The 19,568-nt window shown below is 48.1% G+C and overlaps 1 protein-coding gene across 1 annotated transcript in view; it reads right to left on the minus strand.

The window, feature by feature from the left end:
* Positions 1–18,433, minus strand: part of SPON1 (spondin 1) — a 355,481-nt gene extending 337,048 nt beyond the window's left edge. Inside the window, exon 1 of the mRNA XM_075546022.1 lies at positions 17,980–18,433. Coding sequence (XP_075402137.1) covers positions 17,980–18,217 — 238 coding nt within the window. The 5' untranslated portion in view covers positions 18,218–18,433. The remainder of the gene's footprint in view (positions 1–17,979) is intronic.
* Between the last annotated feature and the right edge of the window lie 1,135 nt (positions 18,434–19,568).

Raw genomic sequence — 19,568 nt, forward strand, 5'->3', positions numbered from 1 at the left:
TGAATGTGGACAGAGCATCTGTACATAGCCCAGGAATGGAGGAAGCACAGAGGGTCCCGAGCTGAGAGAGAGGCTCTTCCCCGAGAGCCGACAGAGACGCCGCCAGCCGCTGCTCTGATCGGAACTTTCAGCTTTCAGAACTGTGAGAAAACAATGCGTTATTCTTTAAAGCCACCCACGCTACAAAACAGCCAAGGCTCAGCAAAACCACGAGGGAATTTGAGCAAGTCTTTATAATGGCTGAAGTCTCCTTGCACCCAAATACCTAAAGCAGAGTTCCTCGAGAACCTCCCGGCACAACAAACTCCCTAATACGCCTTTCTCTTTCCTGGATAACTCGCTCCCAACTTTAATTAAAAATTGATTTCTACTATAAATCGCTCAATGCTCTAAAAACCTGCAAACTCCATGACAGCAGAGACCAAGTATGTCTCAACCTCTTATCCATAGTCGATGCTTAATACCAAACCCAAACTGATGGCTAAGTAGATGCTGACTCACAGCGACCCTACATGACAGGGCCGAACTGCCCCCTGGGAGATTCCAAGACTGTAACTATAAACAAGAGTTAGAAGCCCAGCTTTCTCTCCGATGCTCAATAAGCACTAGGTAAATATGTGTTGAAAGAAATATGCGTTCACGTGTCTTCAAATCATAGTTTGCTCTTTCCTCCTCAGGATCCTCCTCCATAGTCCACATGAGTTGTCATTTGTAATCTGACCATCTCCCTCAGCCTGTCACTTACCAGCCACTTGCTTTGGGCCAGTCAGTGCTAGGTTCCTGGAAACAATGAAGAAAGACCTGGCCTGTGCCCTCTAGCAGAACCTAGCTGTGAGGAAAAGATAGACGTCGATACATTTACTAACATGCGATGGGAGCTCATGTGAAGGGGTGGCAAAGTTTTGAGGTGCTCTGGAATCCTTGAGGGGGGAGCATTTGAATCTCTCTGGAGGCGTCAGAGGTTTCCGTGAGGAGGTGGGATTTGAGCTGCAGTTTGTTCCGTGGACCAGAGAAGCAACCGCATCCCCGGCAGCAGGAAGAGCACGGTGACGCCATCTTGGCTCCAGAACCCAGGAGTCATTCTGGATTTCATAGGCTGAGAGCTGGCGTCGAGTGTCTGTTCAGAGGTTAGAGAAGCAGGAGGAGCAGGGAGTTGATTGTTGAAGACTTTTGGTGCTTTGTAGAAAAGTGTTACAACTTCCCTGGATACAACAAGGCGTCCCTGATTAGTTGAGCTTAGGGAAATCATGTCCACATATACATTTGAGGAAGGTTAGGCTGGAGGTTGGGCAGCCCGCTGTAGATTGGTTAGCTCTGCCCTGAAACCTGCCTCAGAGGCAAGAATCCCTCTGAACTACCTTGTTTTTTATAAGAACTAACATTTCATACAGGAACTTGGCTCCAATCACCACTCCGGGTAGGGTTCTCCATATCCATGGATAGGCTTACCATACGAATATCCCACTCATGTCTAATTGCCAAATAGCTTTCTGGTCCCTAAATCTTTGTGTCGCAATCATCTAACAGAAACTCTGATGAATTGTTACCTAATCAATCTCTGTACTCATAACTCTCCCACTACGTCTGGTATTTTGTCATTCAAAACTCAAGCTCAATAAGAAGGTCTCGAGCCAGATCCTGGCTTTAGAGCAACCGGACAGTTACTGAGGCGCCTCTGGCTTCATTCCCCAAAACTCGAGTCCCAACTAACTTCAGTTTCTGCCGTAACATGAACATGGGAATTATTAGAACTTCTGGAGTAAATTCTTAAATAAACTGCAGTGGTCACCTATCTTTCAGCATGACTTTCAGAGTTGTGGGGAGATGCCTCTTCCACACTTACATTAGACATTGGCCTAACAATTCAGCACACACATCTAAGAGCAGGCAGAAGATTAGCGAGTGATGACCCAGGATGTAGCTGCTAGGAGACAGGAGGGGTGGACTAATCGTCCAAAGGGGAGAGGTTTGCGTGTTGGGGCTGGATTAGGCTGTTACCCGAGATGACCATTCTCAGACAGTGTTCGCAGATGACACATTCCCAGACAGAGAGGAAATAGCTCCCGTGCCAAATTAAACATCTTGGGAGGCGTTGTGGCATAATGAATGGGGCTTACAGATCGGTGCTCAAATCCTCCCTCATTTACCAGAGCTCTGAACTCGAGCTCCATTTCTTCATCGGTGAAATGGTGATGGCAGTGTTTACCACCTGCTATTATTACGACAGGAGCCCTGGTGGGGTAGCCGTGTGCACTGGGCAGCGAGCTGAATGGTCGGAGTACAGACCCACCAGCAGTTCTGCGGGAGAAAGACTGGATTTTCTACTCCCATAAACAGTTACAGTCTCAGAAACCCACAGGGGTTCTCTAGGAGCATCGAATGAACAGTAGTGGCAGTGACTGAATATTATTATGACACTCAATGACCAATAGACAACACCATGATAAGCAGAGGAAAGATGGAAGCTGTCAAGGGTTTCATTTAGTTTGGATCCACAATCACTGCTCATGGAAGCAGCAGTCAAGAAATCCATGGTATATTGCCATGGGAAAATCTGCTGCGGAAGACCTCCTGGAAGTGTTGAAGAGGAAGGATGTCACTTTGCAGTCTAAGGTGCACCTGACCCAAGTCATGATGCTTTCATTTAGCTCCACGGCATGTGAAAGTCAGAAAGTCCACAAGGAAGATAGCAAAAGAGTTAGTGTGTTCGAACAATGGGTTGGACCAAGAATATCGAAAGTGTTGGGAACTGCCAGAACAACAAATACATTTGTCTTGGGAGAAGTATGGCCGGAATGCTGTCTAGAAGCAGGGAGAGCGAGACCTTGGACCTGGGACATGTGATGAGCAGAGCTGGGTCTCTGAAGAGGGGCACCATGGTTCACAGAGCAGAGGACTAGAGAGGAGGAGGGAAGGCCTCCAGGCGATGGGTTGATAGGGCAGCTGCAACAATGGACGCCGACACAGCAACCTTTGTGAGGATGACACAGCGTTGGGCAGTGTTTCGGAGGCTGCTTTGGGTCAGAACAACTGGACAGCACCTCACAAGGACAGTATCATGAAAGTTAACAAGTTAGCATCTATAATATTAAGTATAGGTGTTTGTTTAATCAATAAAATATATTCAAATAAACGTCTCCTCTGTTAAATAGAGGTCATCGTTATCCTATCATGAATTTATCACGAGAATTAAAGATGATGATGTAGTTAAAGCATATTTCGGCAGCCTAATACTTCCCCTGTGTGTTATCCTACCGTGGGATAGCTGAACGTCAAATGAATTGTGTCCTGGGCTGAACAGTGTGTGGATAGAAAGAGACATGATGTGGAGATGTTCCAGAGAAACTGGGTGAAAGTCTGGCGCTGAGCCAAGCACCTCTGGAGCACACAGTGCAAGGGAACAAGCCACGGTGTCCTGTAAGGATGGATGGGAAAGCTGGTCCTTTAGTGAGAAGGGAAGCCAAAGTAGCTATTGCTTCACCAGAAGCCAAGGTGCTACTATACGGCAAAAGGAGAACTTTATTTCGGTTAAACATCAAAGGACAGAGCCTAGGCTGTGACAAGTCTGTGGTAATTACATAGAAGGCCAACTTTGGATTCAGAGAAGTACAACTATTTCCTCTGGTCTGCTTGTCAACGCCCCAGGGCAAGAAGTCTCCTTTCTCTAGCCCGGGCTTTGCCAGTCTGGGAGTGGTATCCCTTCAGGAAGCTCACGACTTCCCTGTTCCCCATCACTCGATTTCCACGACAGGGGAGTAATGCTACCAAGTGTGGGCTGTGAGACGGGTGCCCCGATGTAAGAGGCTAGGGTAGAGATGTGACCAGGTTCTGACATATGTGTGTCATGGGGCCAGCTGCTGGAGATCTGCTCGGGGGGAAGTTAGTGCCTTTGGGCTAATTTCTCTATGTATCTTATAATCTTCATTTAAAAGAAGGAAACTTTTTTTAAAGAAAGAAAATATATAGTTTCTAGAATCCAGACTTTGGCCAGGGTAGAGCCCAGGAAGCTGTTTTTACCAAAGCCCCACTGATTGTGACTGAGAACCAGCACAAATGACCCCATCCAATGCTGGTTCTGGGGAAAGTCACTTTAATTGGTGCCTGGTTGAATAGCTCAACAATTCCCACCAGTCAGGGGCAGAACCTCTGCCCTACTTATCCATAAATCTGAGCCAATGTCTAAAGTTGGCAGTCCTTTCCCTTCACTCTATTGTCTGATGTTTTCCTGTTGTTTACCTCTGAACCGACCAGGCACACAACTGCCGACTCTTCTCCCAACAGTTTTCACCCTGGACCCGGGCCATCTGCCTGGTCTCTACATTTGCCAATGTCCCCAGAGCCCTGGGCATCCTTTCTCTCTACTGTCACCACCTCTGTCTCCCAGTCCCTGCTGCTGCCCGTCTCTGGGGATGAGGGAGAAACACTTCCCTCTTCTGCTGTTCCGCTGTCTCAGAGGCAGGTCTCGCACCAGAGTTTTGAGTTTGTTTGTTTTCTGAAATAACACACTAATTTTTTTTCATCATGGCCATTCCGCCTGGGCATTATTCTGGGGACTAGAGAGAAACTGGCAAAAAAATAAACTAACAAGGTCCTCTCACAGCATTTGGATTCTCGCTCAAAGAGGAGACACATGAGTATTCCAAAACTCTGTCAAGTCTATGAAGAAATGAAATCAGGCTCAAACCATGGGAAAGATGCTTTGGTGGCCAGAGAAGGCTGTCCTTATCAACAAAGCATCTGATCCTGAGACTGAAAAGGCAGGGAGGCGGCCATCAAAGATCTGGGATGCACATTCCAGGCATGGAGAAAAACCAGCACAAAGACACCCAGGTAGGAGTGAGCTTTGGTGTGTTTGGAAATGTGAAAGGACAGCGCTGGTCTGACAACAGAAGGGTGGGGGTGGGCTGAGAAGAGCTCTCTCTACAGCATTTGAATCACTGCTCTCTTCAATTCTTAGGCCCCCATGAGCTTGCTTACCTTCTCAAACTGCTCTATCACATAGAGGGGTCTGTTTGGGGCTCTTTCCTGCCTCTTCACTCACTCCCCCAGTCCATGAGACCCATGTGTAAATATCTAAACTGTACTTGTAGAGGGAATTCACGTTGCCCTCGGGTCTCCTGAGTCTCAAACAGGTAAGTAGATGTGGGTTGGCTCCTGCTTCAGTTTCCCTGAATTCGTATTAACAGGCTTGGACATTCTGTGTCGGTTGAAAGTCTTGTCTACACAGCCCTCCCAGAGCCTCTTGGAAACCCAGAAAGGCTTGTATGTGATGTAACGCGATGGCTTCCTGCCATCGCAGGGGTTCCAAGAGAGGTGCATGTGGTGTAATCCAACACAACTCTACACTGCTGGGGAAAAGGAGAGAAAATCATACTTTCAATAATTTGGGTCACCTGTCCCTGCAGTCATTGAATGCATACGCCTTAGTGAGCATGAGATGCGGCTTCCAGTTCCCTCGGTTCATCCTGCAGTGACTCTTTGGCCCTCCTCATTTTCAAGTTCAAGAAACAAACCCATGTTTTTATGTGGTACTCAATGAAGAGAACATTGATCTCTTTCAAGGCTGGGGGAAAACAAGGAGTACTGGACTTACTAAGAAATGCCAATTTGTTTCTTTCCCCTACTAACGGAAGGATCCCGAGGGATGCATAAATAAGGCAAGATGGAAGCTGGTGTTTGCTCGGTAGGTGATCTAGCATTTTAAAAGATGTTCAAGGAATACGGTTTACTCGGGGGAGTTTTGCTTTTCCTGGGGCTTCTTGAATCTACCCTTCAAAGAGAAGCTGGGGCTCCACTGTTGCCACGTTTCATTCTCAGTGTTCGCCCAGGAGGGTTTCTCCTTCCCTCCTTTTCTTTTGCTTTCTCTTGCTGAGTCATGACTTCCAGTCCTTGCGTAATATCCTCTTTTACTGAGGGAGGGAGTGAGAGTGGACTGGCCACGCTGATAGATTGGCCCGGTTTTTTCTTCTCATTCCCAAATGTAACAACAACACACAGCCAAATCAACGCTCCTTCTTCTAGAGATTCATTTAACAGGAATATCAAGTTCCCATGCTACCGGGTAGACCCGCCTACCTGACCCCTCACTAAGTGAGGTCACACGAACTATTGCGCTTTTCATAGCACTATGTATTCAAACATGTGGACAAGCCAGGGAATCAGTCCTCAGGGTCATTTTCCCCTTGACCAGGCAGGAAAATGCATTCCTCCCGCACGTTTCAGCTTCCTACTCTCTGGTGTTTCCAGTGCTGCTGAAAAAGAAATACCTTGAAGAGCAGAGACCTGTGTTCTCACAGCTCAGCAGGTTTCATGTTCTCGTCGCTGGCGCCATCAAATTGACGCAAAGAACCCCCCCCCCCCCCCCCATGACAGAGCAGAGCTTCTCCACAGGTGATGGGCGCACATGGCCAGGCCTTCTCCCACGGAGCTGTTAAGTGGGTTTGAACCAGCACTGAAGTCTGAAGCCGAGTGCTTAACCACTTGCACTACCAGGACTCCAAGAACTCTGAATTCAGGGCCCGGCCCATGGAGGAGGTCCTTGGAGAGCTATCTCAGCATCTAGCCACGAGCAATTCTCAGAGCCCTGGGCTGGTGCATTCCTCTGCCTCCATTGCCTGCGCCGAGAGTGCTGTCTCCTTTAGTCCTTCGTGTATTCTCTGCCTGTTCTATCATTTGGAAGTAATGAAGTTTAGGATCAATTCTACGCTGATAGGACATCGATGGATTGCTCGATGGATCACATTAAACTGCATCAGATTGCCTGTGGCAGATGATTATATTATATTCCAAACGACCTTACCAAACCCACTGCCACTGAGTTGATTCTGACTGAGAGTCAGGCTTTCAGAGGCTGATCATCTCTATGAGAGCCAAGAGCCTCCTCTTTCTCCCACGGGGCGGCCGGTGGATTAAAAGCGTCGATGTAGTTGGTTAACAGACCAGTTTACCCTATAGCACCACCGGGGTTTTTAATTAGATTATATCCTCACAGGAGACACAATTCAATAGATAACAGCCAGCCAGGCCTGTGGGGTTCCAGTGAAATGTTATGTGGCCCAGCCTCCCTAGGGGCTTCGTAGCTACGTGTCTCAAATCTTTCCAGTGGGGTGAATTTGGAAGCACTGGATGCAACTCTTGGGTCACATCAGTAAGAGAGCGACTTGCTCTCTAATATCCTTTCCTCTCTGCATGTTGACTAGAATTCAAATGTGATGGTAGGGAGTTGGCTATCACCGTGCAGTGAACATCACTCTAGACGAGTGTCATCCGACAGACATGAGGACGCTTCAATAGTTCATGGAAAGAAGAAACTAAGAAAGGGGGATTTTTTCCCAAGACTCTGCTGAACTCGATGATATTCAAGGAAGATTAGATAATTAGCACAGTCTTTTTAACAGTATCTGACAATGTTCAGATTTTCAGTGGCTGATTCCTCAGGAGGAGACAAGCTATTCCTTCTTTGCAGTCTGTTCTTAGTCCGGAAGCTTTGCTGAATCCCGTTCCCTGTGGGTGACCGTGCTGGCATCTGAAATACTAGTGACGTAGCTTCCAGCATCACAGAGGCACGTGAGCCCTCTTCGTGCCAACAAGCAAGGTAGTGTCATCTGCATATCGAAGACTGTCAGTACGCCTTCCTCCATTCCTGACGCCACAGGCGTCTTCATGTAAGTCAGCTCCCGAGTTATTTGCTCAGCACCCTTATTCCATCTGATGACACCTACTTGCTTGCTAAGAATGACGAGGCCTTGACGCACTTGCTGATGAAGACCCAGGATCGCAGCTTTCAATATGGATGAAAACTTAATGCAAATGAAACAAAAATCCTCACACCTGGACCAAAAGGTAACCTCGTGGTAAACTTCGAAAAGATTGAAGTTGTCAGGGATTTCATCTTCCTTGGATCCATAATCAATGCTCATGGAAGCTTCATCAGCAAGTGCTTCAAGTCCTCTGCATTTTTAGCAAGCAAATTGGTGTCATCAGACCGAATAAGTCTGCTGAGCAAATAATTTGAGAAGCTGTCTGCTCCTGCCCCATCCTCACAATATGTGAGCCCATTGATGCCAGCCACCGTGTCAGTACATTTCATTGAGGGCCCTCGTGTTGTCCTTCTCTAGGGCCAGGTCCCACTTGATAACATACCCCAAGTACATAACATGAAGTCTTGCCACCATCACTTCTAAGGAGCATTCTGTGCCTCCTCCAAGACGGATTTGTTCCTGTTTTCAGCAGGGTACTTGTGCTATTCTTCACCAAAGCCATAACTCAAAGACATCCACTCTTCCTCGATTATCTCTCTTCACTGTCCAATTTCACATGCTTATGAAGTGACTGAAAATACCGCGTCAGGTGCACATTAGTCCTCAGGGTGACAATTTTGCACCTGAACATTTTAAAGAGATCTTTTGCAGCAGATTTTCCCAGTCTAATGCATTATTTGATTTCTTGACTGCTACATCTATGGGAATTGATTAGGGATTCAAGTAAAATGAAGTCCTTTGTCGCCTTGGCATTTTCTCCATTCATTATGATGTTGCATATTGATTGAGTTGTAAGGATTTTTTTATTATGTCGAGGGGTACTCCATATTGAAGATGTAGTCTTTGATCTTCCTCAGGAGGTGCTCTGGTCTCCAGCAAGAATGTTGTGACTGAGGCTTCTATCAGTCCAGATGCCACTCCCTTCTTATGGTGCAGCCCTCACAGATCATTTGCTCAGTTTACATACCTGTCCTGATTTTGAACCGCACATTGTTCTGTCCAAATCACTGTCTTTTAATTGAGGTGCAGGCTTCTCATGCATGAAATTAAGTGTTCTAGGATTCCCATTGTTCAATATGGTATGTGTAGTTCGTTATGGTCCACGCAGTCAAATGCCTTTGGTCCACGCAGTCGAATGCCTTTGGTCCACGCAGTCGAATGCCTTTGGTCCACGCAGTCGAATGCCTTTGGTCCACGCAGTCGAATGCCTTTGGTCCACGCAGTCGGATGCCTTTGGTCCACGCAGTCGGATGCCTTTGGTCCACGCAGTCGAATGCCTTTGGTCCACGCAGTCGAATGCCTTTGGTCCACGCAGTCGAATGCCTTTGGTCCACGCAGTCGAATGCCTTTGGTCCACGCAGTCGAATAAAACACATGTAAACATCCTTCTTATATTTTCCGCTTTCAGCCAAGACGCTTCCGACATTAGCAATGATCCCTTTCAGTCACTGAGAAATGTCAAGCCACTGGTCACTCGCTCGCTCGCTCCTCACTCTGCGTTTCTGACTCCAGGCTTCTCCACATTTCATTCTAATACTTTTCTTAGTCTTTTCCAGCCAGTCTTTGAAATGTTCTGCTCAACTCCTTGATCTTGTCACTTCTTCTGTTTGCTTTAACTATTGTACACGCAGGAGCACATTTCCCAGCTCTTCAGGCGTATGTTTTTGTCTGTTCATTATTTCCTGTCTTGAATGACCTTCTTTCTGCGTTCTTCATGTGTGATGTCCTGCATGCTAACCCCCAACTCCTCAGGTCGTCTCTCACTAACATTCATGTGTCCAAACTCTCCTTGAAATGGTTTTTATAATTTTGTTCTCATGGACTTGTTCTTATGTTTTCAGCTTCAACTTGAACTTGTATCGGTGAGCACTTGGTTCTGCATTTAGCCTTGTTCTGACTGATAAAGTGGAACTTCTCCATTGCCTCTTTCCATAGATGTAGTTGCTTTGATTCTGGCATATTTCAGCCAATGTTCATATGTATAACCAACCATTACTTATGTTGTTGAAAAAAAGCCCTATCTAAAGGATAAGTTGTTTGCTCACTCACTCACTGCTATCAAGTCAATTTCAACTCATAGCTGAGCTTCTAACCGCAAAGTCAGCAGTTTGACCCCATCAGGTGCTCCTCAGGAGAAAAATGAGGTTTTCTGCTTCTGTAAAAATTTACAACCTCGGAAATGCACAGAGGCAATTCTACTCTGTCCTATGAGAGTAAGTCGTTAGTCTTGCAAGATTCTGTAATTCAACCCGTAGTTTTGCTTCTCTCACCAAGGCCATGTTTTCCAACAATTGATCCTTCTTGTTTCCAATTTTCATATTCCAATGACCATTAATTATCAATGCATCCTGATTGTGTGTTTGATCAATGTTAGACAGCATACCTTGGTAAAAATCTTTGGTGGGTGCATCAATTTGAACGACAGTGGTATTAATAGGTCTTCCTGAAAGGCATACAGGTATTCTCATGTCACCGACAGCATTGTACCTCATGAAAGATGCTGAATATTCCCCACTACAATTGAAGCGCTGCCATTCCTCTTCAATGTTTCATTCCCCGCACTGTAGACCATATACCTGATTGATGAAAAAGGCCAATATCAACCCATTTCAGCTCATTAATGCCGAGGATACCAATTGTGTAGGTTCCCTCATGTTTTGGATTACTTTGAACTTTTCTAGAGTCATACTTTGTACCTTCCACATTCTGAGCACCAGTGGACATTTTCAGTAGCTTCTTCCTTTGAGTTGTATCACACCAACAAATGAAGGCTTTGCGAGCGTTACTCAACACACAGCGTTAAAGTTGACTCTACTTGGAGGAGGCCGCTCTTTCTCAGACTTTTTTGGTACCTTCCCACCTGAAGTGCTCGTCTGCCACTGTTATCAGACAATGTTCCACTGCTATGCATAAGGGTTTTTTTGGTTTTTAATCATTCTATTGGGGGCTCATACAACCCTCATCATAATCCATACATGCATCCATTGTATAAGGCGCATTTGTGCATTCGTTACGTTCATCATTCTCAAAACATTTGCTCTCCACGTTTTTAGGGGTCATTTTTGGAAGTCAATTTCCAGGTCCTTCTTCCTTGTCCACGTTGGTCTGGAAGTTGCACTGACATTTGTCCATCCTGGTGATTCTGCTAGGGCTAGAGCTACCAGAGGCATCGGTTCCAGCATCACAGCAACATGCAGGCCACCAGAGGATGACAGACAGAAAACTGGTGCTTATGTCACCCGATGTATATGAAAGGACTTCAAAAGTTTGTGAATAAAATGGAATGAAAGCATTCTACAAATGTTTTGAAGCCTCTCATATGCAGCAGACTATATTTTTAACATGTAATCAATATAAAATTATTAATGAGATATTTATTGTATTTTCACACTACTAATTCTTCAATAGCCGATGTGTATTCTACAATCAGAGCACATCTCAATTTGGACAAGCAACTTTTCAAGGGCCAAGTGTGACTAATGGCTACATACTGAACAATAGTGTACTAGAAGACAGCAGGGAAACATCATTGTGGCTTCTCTAGATGACCTTGTCGAACAAAGCTCCCATTATCTTGGACATTACACTTACCTAGTGTTTGAAACACTATTTTAGGGTCTCTTTGCTGCATGAGATTAGCCTGTACTCTACTAAAGCTTGGCAAGTATTTTTGTGTGTTTTTTTCTCCCATAGAAATTGATATTGATCTACTTTCTGACATTCTGCATAACAACTAAGTGGATAAGGTGATAGTGAAAGGTCTTAATATATCAATCTGTTTACACACACACATATCAGCAATTACAGCCAGTTGTTCTAGATCAGTCGTCTGCAATGTGATGACAACATAACTGTGTACTTTATTTTTGTTCTTGTTTTTTATTTTTAAAAACTTAAAAAAATATTTTTACAATGAAATACAGAAGTGTGACCTGACTGCCAAAATGTATGTGGGGAAGAATTAAAATTTCTAATTTGATATGTTTTTATTTGGGGGATGTTTTGATTCTTTCATTTTGTGTTACTCAAAGCCATCAACAATCTCCAAATGATTACACATTTAGATATGTATGCATCTTTTCATTTTATGTTAAATTTTAATAGAATATTTAAAGGGAAATGTTAAATAAATAAATATGTACACATATAATAAGCATTGTTCAGGTGAATTCAAGAAAAAATAAAGGAGTGGTTTATAATTAATTACAGTATCATCAGCAGTATTTAATTTTTATAAACCATTGTATATAAGAAATAGTTCATTTAAATCTTTTCACCCAGCTTAACTTTCTAAGATCATGTGTGTGTGTGTGTGTGTGTGTGTGTGTGTGTGTGTGTGTGTGTGTATGGAATGGGGCTTTCTACTCCCATAAACAGTTATAGTCTCAGAAGCCATGGGACAGTTCTACCCTGCTCTATATGGTCACTATGAATTGACATTGACTCGATGGCAGTAAGTGAATGAGTAAATGTGTGGGTGATACGCCCCCCTCCCCCCACACATATATCAAGCACGTATTTCACATGCAAAATAAAACACTGGTGAAAAACACAAACACAATATAACATCACTTACTCACTCCCTGCCATTGAGTTGTCAATGCCGACTCCTAGTGAGTCTAAGGACAGGCTAGAACTGCCCTTTCCAAGACTAACTTTTTATGTGAGAAGAAAACTGGCTTTCTACTGAATATAGAAAACCAAAATCAACTCATAAAAGTGCTGGAAATGTAATCAATAGAATAATTATGATGATTCCCTTTTATTAACACAGAAAGCTTTATTTACTTACTTCGTTTTATTTAATAATTTATTTCCATCATATTTATGACTATAACTCAGGATCAATGTAAAGATGAATCCAAGTAAGGATTTTTAATATGTGACATGCACACATACCTGGTGAATAAATTAAAACATGTGCAGTCATGTTCCTGAGAACATCATGGTTCTTAAATAAATTTTTTTATAATCGATCCGAAGAGAAATAAAGTAAGTCAAATTACTTTTCTCCCTCTTTCTCTCTCTTTCTCTCTCTCTATCTCTTCCTTTCTGCTTTCCTGCCAACAAAAGGAATTGGTTGAAGACTGACAAGGTTCTGCATGTTTGTAAATTCACCCGCAGGCTAGGTGGGCAACGCAATCCTGAAGTCTGTACACAGGAAGAACAAAGGTAAACAAGGATCCAGCACATGAGTACTCTGTGTAGGGAGATACACAGATAACAATGTCAGTTATTATCATGATTTGTTGTTGCTGTTTTCCTTCCATGTAGACCCACCATCCAGAAGGCTGAGGGGAGCTGAGTGAATTCATTCTACTCCTGACTAACTCATTGAGTCAGTCTTGATGATTGAGTAAAAGCACTCACTGATTTAGGAGTCAGAGAGACCTGAGATTCTACCCGGACACTAGTTGTGTGACCATGGACAAGTTACTTACTCTCCTCTGTCACTGACACTCCTTATTTATAAATAATAATAATAATTACCTGCCTCAAAGTCTGTAATGCGTCAATGAGAGGAGCAGGAAACATCTTAACACAATATCACATCCAGCATCTTCCTGCTAAGTGTATGTTTTTAAGTAAGCCCAGGTCATCTTCTCTACAAGTTCATCCACCTACAACCATCTGTACTGTGCTTGTGCGGGGTCTTTTTGACATGGATTATCTCTAATGTCCTCAACCATGCTGCAAATAAATAAGAAAATGCAGTGAAGTGCATTTTGATTCATTTTTGCAGATGGGGAAATCCTGGCTCGTAGAGACGTGGCTTTCCTAAGGCCACACAGTGACTGCTACACGGTGGCCTTCCAACACCAGCAAAGGCTGCTCTCTTTGTATGGGGTGAGCTGAGGACCCCTGTGGGCAGTGGGTGTCCCAGAGGGAGACAAAGAGAGAGAAAACAAAGCCGCTTTGGAGGTCTCCAGAACTCTCAATTCAGAATCAAGCCCCAATTATGCCTGAAGTTGGACTGAGCTTTTGAAATTGCAACTAAACGCCCTTTCCCATCAAGTTCCTTGAAATTTCCCTTTAAGGAGCATCTAGGAAAAGCCACTCTCATTAGCCAGGGGCTGACTTTATTTCCCTAATAAACAGACCTTTGGCAGGACAAAAGAGGCTCTTGTGTTTTCAACCCAGGCTTGGGCATTTCAGTGGATTCTCTTCTATTGGGTTTGAAATGGTGGTCTGGGAAACACTGGTCCTGCAAATTGTCCCCCTGTAAGGGAAGCCCCTTGAGGATCCTCAACTGGTTATTTTTAATCACTGTAATCGCCTTTTCAAAGGAAGCTAGGGACAGAAACAGAGTCGGCCTTTCAGAGCTTTCTAAAGCAGTTAGTGCAGGGGAGAGGGGTGGTGGCGGGAGGGAAAGGCGGGAGAAGTGGTGGGAGAGCAGAGGGAGTCAGTGTCTGTGCAAACAACGTGGAAAGGGCTGAACAATCAACTCTACTGGACCTCAGGGACGCAGGGGGCCCAGTGATGAAAGCCCTTAGCAGCTAACTGATGCATCCGAAGTTTGAATGCACCCACTACACAGCCTGAGGAACATGTGGGTCTTGGAAATCCTCTAGGGCAGTTCCACCTAGCCTTAGAAGGTCATTATGAATCAGGATTGACTCAAAGGCAGTGTTTTTTTTCTGGTATTAAACTTAGGCTCTCAGGAAGAAATGGTGACCATTTGGAGAGGACTGGAGAGCAACTAGGAGCCCTTGTGGCAAAGTGATTACAAGTTGGTTTATGATCTGCCAGGTTGGCAGTTCAAAACCACCAGCCGCTCCGAGGGAGAATAATGGGGTGTCTACTCCTGTAAACAGTTGAAGTCTGAAACTCACAGTGGCAGTTCTACTTAGCGTCCCCTATGAATCTGTACTGATTCAAATGCAGTGAGGTGAGGGAAGACAACTGGTTTAGTTTTTGACTTGGTTGGTTTAGTTTTTGACTTGGTTATTCCAATCCAGAAGCCCTAACGGATTTCCTGGCATGGCGGGCACAGAGAATGCAAGTTGTCTGCTGACAAACTGGAATAATGGCAACAATTCTAGTATCAGTTAAAGATTTAAAACAGGAAAACAAGCCATTGATTTTAGGGCTCCGTGATGTGGCTTTGGGGGCCGGGGGTGGGGGTAATTAAAAAGAACACTAGGGAATTTTCTCTTCTGCAGCCCTGAGTCAATGCACCAAGCGGAATGCATTAGATTTACTTGTAACATAATTATTCCAAGAAAGAGGAACTGAAAACCAAAAGAAATCATGGCAGACTAAGCCAGCCCCTTTCTGCCTAACTGGTGGGTGGTGAAATCGGTTTGCTAATTGCAGAGTACTTAGAAAGAAGGTCTTGGCATGGTTCTTGTCCTATCTTTGTGTAAGACTGCCTGGCCATGAGGAAGCAGAAAAGGTGATTTGCTGACCTATGGCTGGCATGAAACCTCGGAGAGTAACTCTATCCTATAGGGTAGCTATGAGACACAATGGGCCCAAACAGCAGTGAGAGTGAGTTTTGACCTATGTGATGGCATGGGAGCCCAAGAAAAGCCATGGGTTCAAATTAGAGTGGATTTAGCCAGAGCTCCCACACCCACTGGCCATGAACACTCCAATAGTCCTGGAACCTGAAAGCTGGTTGCTGCCTACCTCCCATCTCTCAGTGCTACGCCACAGTCTGCTTGTACCCAACCAAATGCGGAGGATTCGAGTAAGAGATATGGCAGGGCATTTGACCTTGGCTCCCACAACCAAATCCACACTGCCGTCTAATCAATTCCAACTCATAGTGACCCCAGGATGGGGGAGAACTGTTATTTGGGTTTTCTGAAATTATAAACTGGTGGGTTTGAACCACTAACCTTGAGGTTAGCTGGCTGATGCTGAGCCTACAACTGCCATCAGGGAACCTGACCTAGCTTAAATCGCCCAAAATTCCTCCTAGGCTTAAATTGGGAACTGTCTTAGGCTGGCTCCTCAAAAACTCAAAAGTCGCTGCAGCCGAGTTAACTCAACTCCCGGAGATCCTATAGGACAGAGTGGAGCAGCCGCTGTGGGTTTCTAGGACTGTCACTAGTCAAGGGAGTAGAAAGTCTCGTCTTTCTCCTCAGCTAGGCTTCATGCATTGGACCCACCACGTCAGCAGTTCGAAACGCCCAGCCACTCCCCAGGAGAAAGACAGTTATAGTCTGAGAAACTACCCTGCCCTGTAGATGAGTTAACATCAAGTGGATGGCAGTAAGTTTGGGGTTTGAGGGCCCTAGGTCGAGGTAATCTTGAATACATTCAGTTCATCCAGACGGCCTGCCGATGGAGGAAATGGACTGGGTACACTCGCGCTTCTCCCAAATACAAACAACAAAACTCGTGGCCCCTCAGAGGCCCCCATTATTCCACCTATGGGCTGCCTGCTCTCACTTCCGCCTTAGAAGGCTCATTCATTGACTCCTTACAATCAGCCAGACGGGGAAATGAGTTCAGAGAAGTTAAGTGACTTCTCTGGGCATAAGGCTAACAAACCCAAGCCGGGTGGATCCCAGCGTCACTTCTTTGCCCAACCAGGGAACCCAGGCCCTCTGTTTGGGGTGTGTGTGTGGGGGGGGGGGGGGTGTTACTGAAGAGGTCAGCCCCATGACGCTGGCCTCTTGGTCTTGCAGTGGCGGGGCCTTCGCTCGCCAGCGCGAGCCCTGGGCCCACAGGGCCGCGGCGCTCCCACGCGCCCCGCTCGGCGGGCTCCTTCTCGGCTCAACGCATTCCCGGAGCGCCGAGCGGCGCGCGGGGTCTGGGCGCGGCTCAACGCATTCCCGGAGCGCCGAGCGGCGCGCGGGGTCTGGGCGCGGCATCGCCGGGGCTCGAGCGCGTCGCCGAGCGGCCGAGCGCCAGCTCTGAGCAGCTTCCAGTGGAAAAGTTGCGGCCACGAATCCGGGAGAAGGAGAAGCAGCCTTCCAAGAAGGGTGCCCCGGGCGCCCGCCGACCGCGCCCTAAACTTTCTCCCGTCGGCTCGCAGTTGGCTCCGGCGCCGCTCTCGGACCCTGGAAGACTAGGGTGGCAGGGCGGAGGGGTGAGGCCATTCGCCCCGGTACCCCAAGACGCGAAAGTGGACCCGTCTGCCCTGCACGACGTCAGAGCCAAGTTAGGGCGGGGGGGAGGGGCGAGCCGGGATACTGGGGGCTCCGGTGGGTTCGGGCTCCATCTTCCTCTCGGCGGGCGTCCGGTCTCTACCTGGAAAGCGGCGACCGCTGAGCACAAGAAACGCGACTGGGGAAATGACGCGCGGAGACGGTGGGCCGATGGTGGCGGTGGAGTGAGGGGTCTTCGGGTCGGGTCGGGTCAGGTTGCGCAGTCCTGCCGACGGAGGGGCTCCTCTGCTGCGATACCTCTTCCTGGCGCTCGCTAACCCCGGCGGGCGCTTGCCCGAGCCCCATCCTTAGGTGGCAGCCCCGGGGACCGTGGGAGCCTGGGTCTCCCCGGCTCCAGGGAGCACGCCTGGTGAGGCTGGGGCTTCCCTTCTCGCTCCGCCACGTCCCCTTCCAGCTCTCGGCCCGTCTGGGGCTCTTTGCGGCTCCCTTTCGCAACGCAAGGCGGACTCGGAAGCCGAGGATTCCAACGCTCCCAGGAGAGAACGGGAAAGACCTTAGAGGCGCCTGAGGCTCTCCTCCTCTCTACCCACCCGTCCCGGGAGAAGACGAGGTCCTTTCTCCTGGAGGGACCGGTCCCGGGAAGCTGGAGGGAGAGCTGTCCCGCTGGAGACCCGCTCTGAGAAGCCGGCCGCCTCTTTCCTGGGCTGGGGCTGGGAAATGCCGGCATCCTCACCTTGCCCGGGACCCGACTGGGAGAAGCCCCGGGTCCCCTCCACGCCTAAGGCGGGCGGGAAGGAAGGCGGATGGTCTGCCCTCCCAGAACCCGCTAGGTTGGGGGTTGGGGGGTGCGGGTGGGAAACCTGGCTCCCTTCCAACCAGGCCGGCGAGAGCGCCTACCTCTAAAGCCCACGCCTGGGCACCGCGCGCCCGGGATGGGGCAGCCCCGCTGGGCTGCGGTCCCCGCGACGGCCTGGGACGCTGGCTGGGGACCCGCGCCTGGCTGGTGGCGACAAGGGATGAGGACAGCCAGGACAGAGGGCCCTTCCCGGCTGCGGCCGCACGGTGCGCCCTCCTCCGGTGCGGAGCCGCTGGGCGTCTTCTGTGGGGAGCCCAGGTCCCGAGCCCCCAACGCTCCCTCCCCGCTCCCCGCCACTCACCGCGGTAGCTGGCTCCGGGCTTGTAGAAGTCGGGGTCGCCCTCCACGCGGAGGCTGAACTCCGTGTAGCCCTCGCGCCGCGTGCCCTGGGCGCGCAGAATGCGGCTGCAGTAGCCCTCCGATTTGGGCACTTTGTCCAGGGTCTCGTCGGAGAAGGCCAGCGCCACTGCCAGGGGCAGCGCCAGGGCCAGCAGCGCCGGACTCCGGCTGAGCCTCAGCGGCTCGAGGGGCAGCTTCATCCTCGCGGGGCCCCCAACTTTGTGCCCCTGCCTCTGCACCTCGCCGCGCGACTCCTGCCCGAAGGGGTCCCCGCACACGGAGACCCGGCGCCGCTCCGGCCCAGAGCAGGAGCTCAGAGCCCGCACCGGCGACTCGGAGCCCGCCTCTGCTTGGCTTCTGCTGAGCTGAGCTGCGCTGCGCTGAGCTGAACCGAACAAGCCTAGCAGCGCGAGCGAGGAAGGGAGGGCGGCGAAGGAGGTGGTGGTGGAGGAGGAGGAGGAGGAGGAGAGGGAGAGGAGGAGGAGGACAAGGAGGGAGGGCTGGTTTGCCCAGATCCCCCAGCGCAGCGCTGATTTGTTTTGGAGCTGGCGATTAGTGGCCGTGTTTATTTAGCGAGGCTGGATTCCCAGGGTCTGGCTAAGAAATCTTTTGCAGGGCACAGGGACCGTGCAGGTTCGGTATTAACGCCCAGGAATCTGCTACCCCGAACCTAGCTGAGCAGAAGACACGATCTGCACCCTGCAGAGAAGAGGCCTCCCAGGAGGGAAAGACAGAACTTTTTGTGCACACCCTCTCGGTGCCTGGCCAGGGTCGTTATGGTAGCTGCGCACACGCTTCCTGCACCCAATAAACATTATATGACTTTCCTCACGGTCTGTGTGGCTTGCAGCCCAACAGCCAAGGCAGGGATAGATATCAAGCCCTTCTATCCACTCTTCCTCTCGCCCCGTGGGAATCAGTCCCATTGGAGGGTGACCAACAAACAGATGAACTTCTCTGTGACAGCCCGGACAGGACAGACGCAGTCAGGGTTTCCAAGCGTTTTCTTTTAACATCAGAAGGGAAAGGAAAGAAAGAGAGAGAGAGAGAGAGGCAGGCACGGGTCAAAGAAAATGTTGAAATACATAACATTCACTCATCATGAAGTGTTTATCCAACACCACCATAAAATATATTTTCAATATACATACCCACATGAGCTTCAAGGAGTTCATGGAAATATTCCATTACCTTTTCAGTCCATTTATCCATGAACTTTTTATGAAGCCCGGCCCATATGTGTGTGTGTGTGTGTGTGTGTGTGTGTGTGTGTGTTAATTGAGGAAGGATCTCACCACAGCCAAGGTGCCCTGGGCCCAGAAAGACATCTTGCAGTCCTAGAAAGTACTTGTGTTGTGAGAAGTTCAAAGAAAAGGCTACACATTCTTGGCTTACATTTTTAGTTAAGTTCTCAGTCCCAAGTGAGAGATGTGCCCCAAAGAGGAGAACCTAAGGGCTCCTTGGGCAGAGCCTGGGGCCTCAGCAACCCAGCCTGAAGATCAGCTAGTATGCAAGAATCCTTCCCAGTGGTTCTCGGAAAAAGACCAGAAT

The sequence above is a fragment of the Tenrec ecaudatus genome, chromosome 4 (assembly GCF_050624435.1).
Source record: "Tenrec ecaudatus isolate mTenEca1 chromosome 4, mTenEca1.hap1, whole genome shotgun sequence".
In the NCBI taxonomy this organism is placed as follows: Eukaryota; Metazoa; Chordata; class Mammalia; order Afrosoricida; family Tenrecidae; genus Tenrec; species Tenrec ecaudatus.